The following is a 10,601-nucleotide window of genomic DNA, read 5'->3' as shown; positions in this document are numbered from 1 at the left end:
ACTTTGAGCCAGTTTTAGATTTCATTCTAATTCAAAACTATTTCCGGTTATTTCACAATACTTTCTAATCTTTTGTCTTTTGGAACCTGCTTTTTATTCGGGAATATTTGAATTTGGAGATCTATTTTTAGGTTAATTTCGGTTGTATTCATCCACTGGATCAAGGTTCGGAATTATTTTTCTTCTTTAAAATCGATCTTCGGTTCCATTTTATGCAGACCTAGAATAGCTTTCGGTTCTTTGGAAATGATGCGATGGTTCCATATGAATTGAATCCGAGTCCGGAGTTCTTAAAAGAATCATATCATAGGACACAAGTTAGTCCCTTTTCGAAATCGAGCAAACAAACTATTAAATTAAACAAGATTTTTTTTAATTTCAGGATATATTTATTTTAGATTTAATATTTATTTGAAGTGCAAGTATTAAATTTAAAGCTGTCAGAAGAAAACAAAAATCATATCAATACACACAAACAAATGTTCATATGTAAACATTGTGCTATGGTGGTTGTGGTTGTGAACGAATGCGATTTGTAAGCCGATAAAATCTGAAAAGCACAACTGCAATCCTCCACACTTCAATGCATTCCGAAATTTCGATTTATAAAATCGACATAGCTCTTACATTCTACCGCGCTGCACTCAAAGTGAGTCCGCTTTTGTTTCTTTACTCCATCGCCCCTATTTATGGTGTTGTACAAAAGAGATAATTTAGCATGGATGGCTGAACATTGAAACGTATGTGCGCCTCCTCCCATTTGGTGTGTATTAAACGTTGTAACGGTGTATTCATTGTTAATTCCTCATGCGCCAATAATTCTTTGCTGTCACCGCCACTGCCACTGTTTTTACCAGCACCACCACCACTCGTAACATCCTCATCTCTACGACTACCCGTTGCCATCAATGAACTGTTACTTTCTGTGGTCGATTGACGCTCCAACATGCCGGTTGCTTGCTCGTGATAAACACGATTGTCGATTGTCATGAAAACATTGTGGCCAGAGCAACTGTAATAATTCAAATCGAAGCATGTTTCAGCATGATAATTTCGTAAAAGTTCCGGATTTCGATTGAATACTACACCAAAGTGTCCACAGCAGCTAGTTATCCAAATTGGATAGCTTGGCGTTTTCAGACGTGAACCCAGTTGACGTGATGCTGCCACCGTGGGCTGGTAAGAGGGAAGAGAAAGTTATAGTTTACATTAAAGCATGTCTTAAAGGCTGATAGGGCGTTACATAATGCTGGTTGACTGTAATAGTTTCTGTTACACAATAGGGGCATGTGATTAGACTTACTGGAACCGCGGAAATCAAAAAACTTAGAAGGTCGTTTTAAAAAACTGGTCCCCGAACTGAAGTCGCTAAAGTTTCAACAATAAACTATAATGCAGCAGAGGTCTCGTGTCTTCCTGTGTCTTCTGCGTCTTGCCTATAAACGCAAAAACAATCGCCAAAGGTTTAAGATACCGGATATCCACACTAATTTGAAGTACATGAGTCCGGTACTAACAAGTTAAGATACTAAGCCAACTGAGGCCTAAGCTATTGCACCAGCGGGTTAGTGGGCTTAGAATATACCCACGGTAGGTATGCCTGTCGTAAGAGGCGACTAAAATACCAAATTGACTCAAAGAGTACACAACAACAAAAGCGCTACTCCTCAAGGGGTTTCCAGCGCAATATCTAGCTTATCCAACCCAATTGCCAATCCCATCTACCCGTGGCGAATCATGTTACTTTAACAGCCGAGGCTCTGGCGCCCCGAAGTCTTGATGGATCTAGCGGGTGTGAGGGCGGTATGGTCTAGATGGTTGCATGCGGTCATACCAAATCGTTCCCGAGATGGTTGAGCTAGTACCTTTATGGTGCTTCTTACCGGAACGTGCCGGATCTGCATCCGGCAAAGGATCATTAACATCGATAATACTCCCCAAGGCCTTCGGGGAGTATCCTTATCGCTAAAACAACAAAAGCGACAAGGCCTAAGGTATTTGTTTGGCCTTTAGAACCATCGGAATGACTCAGCTTGGTTTTCTGTTCTCAAAAAACATGTATTGTTCTTCAAAATAGTACATCTTAACCTGAAGGAAACCAGAACTTTAAAGTACTTACATCTCTGAAAGTTGAGGCGGCAGTGGGGTTCAAAGAGTTGTCGGTATCAGTTCCACGAAAGGGATTTGAACCGACTTTAGTTATATTCATTCACAAACTGTCAAAGTTCATAGCAGAATATGAAGGCATGTAGCAGAAAGAAAATGTTCGAAAGAGAGGAAGGTACCAACAGCAGTGCTGTAAGTTGTTTTTACTGTCACAGTACCTCGCCCTGCTTAGTCAGAACATCCGTTCGTGTATTGAGCAAATATTTTGCTCAGATTAAGTTGTGGTCTTTTGGATATATAGAACCACGTGTTGTAGGAACGTCATGGGATATACTACCGAGCCAAGAATTCATAGCTTGCATCCATTGGCGAATGCATACGACCAGAAATCCTTGCCAGGCTAAGCTTCTGTGTGCAGTATAGACATTTTCCACTGATGCTTTGTAACCATTATGTCAGAATCCAGAGGACGACTTCTCAGAAAAAAAAACGGAGCTCGTTTTTTCTGCAGCTGTTTGCAAGATCCTTGAATTCAGATTACATATGGTAATTCAGCTCCGCAATATTTAATCGAACCTGAATATTACAATTCACGGCAAGCAAACATAGAAGCTGAAAAAGTTGAGATCAATATCTTTCTACTCCTGTTGTGGGCGTGGGATCCCTCCAATGATGGTGCGCTGGTAGTTGCCATAGGCAAACGGTGGGGGTTCCCCCAATGGTCATACACTGGTTGCTTAATATGATGGCCAAGCTTACTGTTTTCTATGGAATGTTTGACGACGAAGAGCAGTAAAAACTTTTTAATAGGCAGAAATATGAAAATTTTGCAGCAATTGGCTCCACCTTCACCTTCGTCTTCATTCCTAATACGAAAAATTTTTGTACTATATAGAAACAACTGAGGTTTGGAACTCAGCTAGGGCAGCAGACGGGTGCGCTCTGTAATGAATGGTTCCAAGTTAGACAATTGATATGTTTTGTCAAGCGTTCAAGGCCATCCAGAAATTTAAACAGTTCGGTCACTTCAGCATTCTTATTTTCGCTTATATAACTCTATGCCAAAATTTCGTATGCGGCTTTCAATAAGGCCATTGAAACCTTTTTGACCACTTGCTGGCCGATCCCACTTCTTACCTAGTACCGCAATCCAACTGACCTATTTCAAACTCTAAGCTACATTTCTTCATGATGATTTCAACAAAATTTAGCTTCCAGTGTTGTTGTTTACCGGCCCTATTTGATTGCATAATCATTGGCTTGAGTTTTTTTTTTTTGTACCAGTTATCACATAAACATCATTATTGTGGACAATGCTTTCGCTTTTGGAAAAATCTTAATATGTATATATAAATTCGTGTCACGTTGTTTGTCCGTGATGGACTCCTAAACTATTTAACCGATTTTAATCAAATCTGCATACCGTATGCAGTTTGATCCACATGAGAGATAGGGTAGTATTCCTGTGAAGTTTCGTTCCGAGAAGTGGACCAGGGACCGATCCATTCGATCAAATTCTATTCCCTGTTCGATTTGTCTGAAATTAGGTATATAGTACGTCGTCGTTGATAGTCGTTGCATAGAGGACTATTTACAATACTTTTTTCGGTAAATGGAGCAAGGGCGGACTAGGACTGGGACTGGTATGGGACTGTGACTGCGACTGGGACTAGGGCTGGGATTGGGCTGGGAATAAGACTGGGACTGCGACTACGACTGAGACTAGGGCGGGGACTGGGCTATGACTGGGACTGCGACTGGAACTGGGACTTGGACTGGGACTGGGAACAAGGGATGGAGAAGAGTAAAAACTAGAAAGAAAATATGGATATATGCAGGGGAAAAAGTATGGGAAAAGGCGGAGAGGGAGAAAGGGACGCAGAAAAATAGAAAGGTAGAGGGAGAGTGAATACAAAGATAAGGAAAAGTGGGAGAGAGGGGTAGGGATAGTAAAAATTAAAACTGCTTAAAAGTTATACAGATAGACCAAAGCTAGAGCAGAACAACATCTGCCGGGTATGCTAGTACGATATAAGTTTAAGTCATCTAGCTTGGCAGGTACATAAAATCCAGGATTTGAGCATACAGCATTTGTCTTACAGAAAACGGCGGTCGCAGTGGCGTAGGCGTAAACATTACCTGTGTATTACCAGTATCCCAAAGTAAGAATCCAATTGTGGAACGGCTTAGAATTCCATATTGGGGTATGGCCTGCAAAGGTTTAGTATTCAGATAAATTTAAAGGTATTATTTCAATAATTTTCTTTGAACTTACATAAGTATTCTCATCGCCCACATTAACAACACCATTATGCAGATAAGGCGTGGCACGCCCAGTCAAAAGGAGTGTGACAATCATTAAGGAACCTTCCTCATTATTTGTCATTGTTAATGGCACTGCTTTATTGGTTGAGTCGAGGTCGTTGCGGGTTCTAAAACATAAAGAGTGAAATAAAAGGTGGAAAAGTTAAATTAGTTGAATTTTTATATAAGCAGTTTTATCAGTTAACAAGTGCACTTTGAGTGAAAAAAGTAGTAGTAATTTTAAACAAAGTGTAATGAAATTTATTGATGCACTGTATGGGCGAATAAGAGCAGAAAGAGTTCTCAGGCTAATTCGTGTTATGTGAATGACTGAAGAAGCCGGCTCAGAAAGTATTCCTACAAACCACTGCTTTTGTTAGCAGAGGAAGGGAGTTGTTATTCAACCTTTTATCACTGTCTGGCAATGAAATAACTGTTTCTTAGAAGTTAAAGTCGGAAATCACAATATTGCCGGGATATCATAGTTCTGAAAGTTCAATCCTTTGTAATTCCCGAACAATGGTAAATTCCAATAATGCTTCCACTAAAAAAACGTGAAAAACTAGCTAACGAAGGTGGGTGACATCGGCCTATATCATTCTTTCGACAGTAGCGAAGACGTTAAAGACCGTCCCACTCCCTCATTTTACTGCAAGTCTTCGGTTAACCAACGATCGGCAAAGCTTCAACAAAATGCACAGCACTTCCATCGCGCTAAAACCGATAAACATCCAGATAAATTATTTATGTGAAGCTTGATCGCCACAAAACTTTTCTTTAAACCGATTTATCTCTATCCGTTGCCAATTTTGGTTTAAATACAACGCGGTTTCAGTGTTGTACAATCTTTGGCCGATCAATTTGTATGAATATTTGAGGCAGGTAGAAGTCAATAATTTGAGTTCTTTCACCTATTTTCTGTGTATGTTTCTTTTGCTGGTTTATTGTTTAGAAAATATAACATCCGGAAAAGCAATTGAAAATTTTACGATCAAAAAGTAGAAATAAGTTCCCTCTGACATTCTTTAAAGTTTTGATCATAAACTTAAAATCGTTACACTTAACTTTAAGCCAAAAAAGCATTGATTTTAATGTCTATCGTAAGTAAGATTTTTCAGTTGTAAATGAGAAAGCGTTAGATATTAATGGGAACTAGCCTTATGGCAATGAGAATAGCGAATTGTTAATGTAAAAACGTTACCTCGACACGAAAAAACTCATTCGAAAACAAAAAGGGTGTCATATGAAAATGAGAAAACGCCAAGTTTAATTGGGAAAAGTTCCAGAAGTCAACGGTAAATGCGAAAGTGCCACCTCTAAATGAGAATATTCAATTGTAAATGAGAAAACAAGAAATGGAAATAGGAGAGCGTCATATTAAAATGAGAATAGTCAATTATAAGTGCAAAAGAGCCACTTCACTACTGAAATAGTCAAGTGTAAATGAGAAAGCATGAACTAAGTATTCGAAAAGGATCATTAGTAAATGTCAGAGGCTGAAAGTTCATTTAATTGACGTAGTATCAGTACCTCGAGGGGTGTCGATATACAGAGGGGTTCGTTAGGATAGACAAGCGGGATATGTTAAATCTATTTTTCAGCATGGGGAAAAGCAGGTGAATCATTTAGAGGACTATATTTTGGTGTGCGACAGATGGTATGACGAAGACGTAAGTGGAGGGGATGGAGCATAGCAAGAGGGCGATGGCTAGAGTAGGATTTGACGAAACGAGCGATCCAAGGTAGAGCGGGCTTCCTGTGGTTGAGGAGTGCGTGGGGTAAAAAGCGAATGAAGAGGAGAATAAATATGTGTCCGTCCAGCTCCTGGTTGGAGGGTTGAGAACCACTGCCCATTGTATACTGACCCAGCCAGGGATCCACCATGGGCCAAACGTTCGTGTACGTGACATATATTTATGATGCTTCAAATGACCTCGTGGAAGTTCTGGGTATAGCACCGTTCTCTCCAATGTTGCTCAAAATCGATACCCATTAACACCCCGCAGACAAACCGGCAGTGGGTTGTAGAACAACGGCTCCAGTTTTTAGAACAAACGGCGAATCGGAGAGAACAGTAACTGGAGGAATTTCGCATTTCCGGAAGACGCCTTCACATTTTTAATTGATAGTGTATTTTTAACAACTAACTGTTCTGTGTTCTTAATTTCAAATGGCGTTTTCCCGCATACAACAGATTATTCTCAATTACATATGCAACTTTTGCATTTTCATTTCATGCTTTCTTGTTTACCTTTGATGATTCTTATAACTTATAAACGCTTTCGCATTAACGATTGACTCATGAGTTGACTCATTCACAACTGACCATCGCATTTTGATTTGACGCTTTCTCATTTACAAGTGACTGTTCTCATTTCAAAGTGACGCTTTCACATTTATAACTATTGATCGGAAATTTAAAATTATTTAATTAGGCAATACATGTTTATACAAATATATATAAAGTGCACAGTGAATTGTTTGAGATTTAAATTTATTCACAAAGTTGTATCTAGCTTTGAATGTTTTTCAAAATATTCTTACTTGCTCATTGAACGCGTTAAAACAGCGCTATATAAGAATAATAATGTTCCTGGCGAGTCTTCTTCGATAAACTTTCTTATGCAAAATAGAGAATAGAATTCAGAGAGAAACTTGTTTGCATATTTTTACTGCTGAGTGGAATATCAATCTATCTCGGCTGCGGGTCGAAGACGCCTTATTTCAGAAAACCTTTTAATAACGCTATTGTTCAGAATTTGTTTGAAAAGCTACCTATTTCACGCTCCATCTATATTTTTCATAAACACCCCAGCTTATGTCAAAATCTATTGAATTTGAGCACAGATAGGGCGGTTTTGACACAAAATCTGAGTTAGGGCGTTCTTCAACCGCATTCCGACATAGGGCGGTTACGAAACGACAGCCATGATAGGATGATATTCCACTCAGCAGTCAATATATTTATATATATAGATATATATATATATTTTTTTTTATGACCTACATATTTTAAATTTCGTTTAATAAAGAATTCCAGCTCTTCGTGCGGCGATAGCGTAAAAAGATATAACTTTAAAAGTATTTGGAACGGTTACAGATTTTATGAAATTATGCAGTAATTAAAAATTACATTTCTCACCTTCTCAGTCACTGAATCGTGAAAAAAACTCACGCTGTGATCCACAAAAACTTCATCGTCTGATGAGGGTAAGACCATAGTTACTTTACCTTTGTCTGAAATTAAGCGCAATATTTCGACCAGTGAGTTTATGAGCGCATTTGTTTGCATATCCCGCGTACAAATCAAGGGACTGCATACAAAGAATAAAAACTTTAACTAAATTCTTGATCAATTAAACACAAATGGTTCATACTTTTGATTGGTACGTCCATGCCGGCCAAATAATAAATATTTCAAAATAAAACCCTGCACCACAGAGAGCATGCCACGTGTTGCGTTGCGCGGCGAACGCAGTCCATACGAAAGATCCTCTTTAGGTGGACCGAATGTGAAAGCTGATTGTGTCCACTCCGCACGCATCGGTATGGATGATGTGCCAAAAACTAACTGACGAAGTTCCTGCAATTAAACATATTCATGATCTTAAAAGGTTAGTAGAAAGGCATTCTTAAGTGTAATAATCGAAGGGAGATCCACTTTTTCCTGAGGTTTTAACTAGTTCAAAAAAAATAAAAATGTGTTATGCAGCCCACAATTTTTCTAGATTTATATTCATTTGAATACGGACTGCCATGAGTACACATTAAATCAGGGCCCAAATTGTGTTATACGATCCGTGAGTCAAAACTATTTTTTAAATCACAAATGCTCTGAAATGGTGAATCAGATAAAACACATATGTACTACTCGACTCATTAGATTTATTATTATTACTTACTTACTTAATTGGCGCTTAACCGTTTAAACGGTTATGGCCTTCCAACAAGGCGCGCCAGTCGCTTCTTCTCTCTGCTAACCGGCGCCAATTGGTCACACCAAGGGAATTTAAATCGTTTTCTACCCGGACCTCCCAACGGAGTGGGGTCCGCCCTCTAACTCTGCTTCCATAGGAGGGTTCCGATATAAACACTTTTTTGATCGGAGCGTCACCTTTTATTCGCATAACATGGCCTAGCCAGCTTAGCCGTTGCGTTTTAATTCGCTGGACTATGTTGATGTATGCGTATAGCTCGTACAGCTCATCGTTAAATCTTCTTCGGTACTTGCCATCGCCAACGCGTAGAGGTCCATAAATCGTTCGAAGAACTTTTCTCTGGAACACTTCCAGAGCCGCTTCATCTGATGTTGTCATGGTCCATGCTTCTACACTTCTGGAGGTTGGAGCCGTGTGTAGAAATCCACGAAAGCGGGGGAAGCTTCTGACCGCCATTCACTTGGGAATAGCCAGAGCGATTTCTTTGCATGCGGTTCAAGCAACTCACTACTTCCGGTCGCTTGCGGACAAGTATACTCTGGGTAGCCACTAAACATCCGTTTAGTGGTGAGCTAATTTGAGAAGGTGACAACCTGGCTAGGCCACTCTAACATAATCGGTTTAAGGATTTGCTGGAGGATCTTTTTTCGGCAGCGCCTGTCCACCACGAGGTGCGGCTGCAAGCGGGCGTCTGTCTTGGATCAAGCGGCTCGCTATAAAAACGTGCAACTAATACTTTCATCCCCGCTGAGCGGGTTGTGCGCTGGGCTTGGGACCCGCCATGTCAATCCACACTTCAATGAAAAACCCAACAAGGAATCGTTTGATTAAAATTGTTTTTCGATACGTGATAGTAATACAGGATTAGGGCGCAGAGCTGGTATTAAAAGTTTTTGCTTGAAAAAAATGCCAATTTCGGATCTACGTCTCGACTTTGATCACAAAGCATATGGAAAAATAATTTGGTTTGCTCTTGAAAGTTTTTGAAAATTGCTTTGAATTTCAACTGCTGTCTGCTTGTTGGATACAATTCTCGGCAGCGAACGCGCAGAGATCCTTTTCATATTCAATACTTTTGCACGAATACTGCTTTATGAGATACCTGTGACCAAGACAAAATATCTGACAGTTACTTATCGATCGGTTGGTACAATTACTTCAACCTTTTTCACAATCTTCATCGCGAGACATGGATGGTTAAATATATCTTCTGTCAATGTTTTTCCCAGCCCCAGCTCACTCATTCACAGTGAAATATGAAGTAGAAGAACATAATGTTTTCACTAAATTGCTGTTTATGTCTTTGGTGAAAAGCAGAGATATTTGGCCATGTTCGGCCGCCACCGTTTACTAACAGGATAACATGAGCGAAAATTTAGATATCTTGGCGAAGGTTAGCGTATTGGGCGCAGAATAAATTGCTATTGAAAATGGGAGAAATGAAACGTTAATTAATCACCGAACACCTCAATCAGAACAACCTTCTCTCAGAATGCCAGTCTGGTTATAGAGCCAGCCATAGTTGTGTGACGGCTTTATTCAAGGTAATTGAAGACATCCGCCCTGCCTACGATAGGGGTGATTTGACTGTGATGTCACTTTTAGATTTTTCGAAAGCCTTTGACACAGTAGACCATTCCATTCTCTTAATGAAATTACGACACTACTTTGGATTCTCTTCTAGTGCTTCAAAATTGCTAGAAAACTATCTTACAAATCGTTGGCAGAAGGTAGTAGTTAAAATAGGTTGCTCTGAGACGAAGTGCCTGTACTCGGGGGTGCCTCAGGGATCTATACTTGGGCCAATTTTGTTCAGCATGTTCATTAAGGATATTACTCATTGCTGCAAAAGTGTTTCAATACATCTATGTATATGCTGATGATGCACAAATATATTTATCTCGCCCTATTGGCTTATCTGACGATTTGGTTTGTAGGATGAACGAGGATCTCGAAAGCATCTCTTCGTGGTGGAGTGATAATAATTTAAATCTAAATGCGTCTAAAACAAAAACTATTTGCATATCGCACTCTCCGCAACTAGTAGAGAATTTGCCACCGGTTATACTACAGGATATTACCATTAAGTATGAGTCGGTCGTTAGTAGTTTAGGGTTCAAACTAAATTCCAATTTTAACTGTGTTGATCATATTAACTACGTTTTATCAAAAATTTATTTTGTGTTAAGGAAATTGTGGTACACAGTCTTTCATTCCACCAGATGTCAAATTAGTGTTAGTCAGATCACTAAT

The 10,601-nt window shown here is 39.4% G+C and overlaps 1 protein-coding gene across 4 annotated transcripts in view; it reads right to left on the bottom strand.

Annotated features, from left to right (window-relative positions):
• Nucleotides 1–385: 385 nt before the first annotated feature.
• LOC137251916 (inactive ubiquitin carboxyl-terminal hydrolase MINDY-4B) overlaps nt 386–10,601 on the bottom strand; it is a 29,203-nt gene continuing 18,987 nt past the window's right edge. For all 4 annotated transcript variants that reach the window (XM_067786915.1, XM_067786913.1, XM_067786914.1 and 1 more), the window contains exons 2-8: nt 7,788–7,993; nt 7,553–7,724; nt 7,418–7,483; nt 6,955–7,025; nt 4,382–4,538; nt 4,246–4,317; nt 386–1,176 (exon numbers count right to left, since the gene is read on the bottom strand). In XM_067786915.1, coding sequence (XP_067643016.1) covers nt 688–1,176; nt 4,246–4,317; nt 4,382–4,538; nt 6,955–7,025; nt 7,418–7,483; nt 7,553–7,724; nt 7,788–7,954 — 1,194 coding nt within the window. In that variant the 5' untranslated portion in view covers nt 7,955–7,993 and the 3' untranslated portion in view covers nt 386–687. The remainder of the gene's footprint in view (nt 1,177–4,245; nt 4,318–4,381; nt 4,539–6,954; nt 7,026–7,417; nt 7,484–7,552; nt 7,725–7,787; nt 7,994–10,601) is intronic.

This window comes from Eurosta solidaginis, chromosome 5, assembly GCF_040869045.1.
Source record: "Eurosta solidaginis isolate ZX-2024a chromosome 5, ASM4086904v1, whole genome shotgun sequence".
Classification (NCBI taxonomy): Eukaryota; Metazoa; Arthropoda; class Insecta; order Diptera; family Tephritidae; genus Eurosta; species Eurosta solidaginis.
Note: the sequence above shows the minus strand (reverse complement) of the source record. Positions and strands in the feature narration are given on the sequence as shown.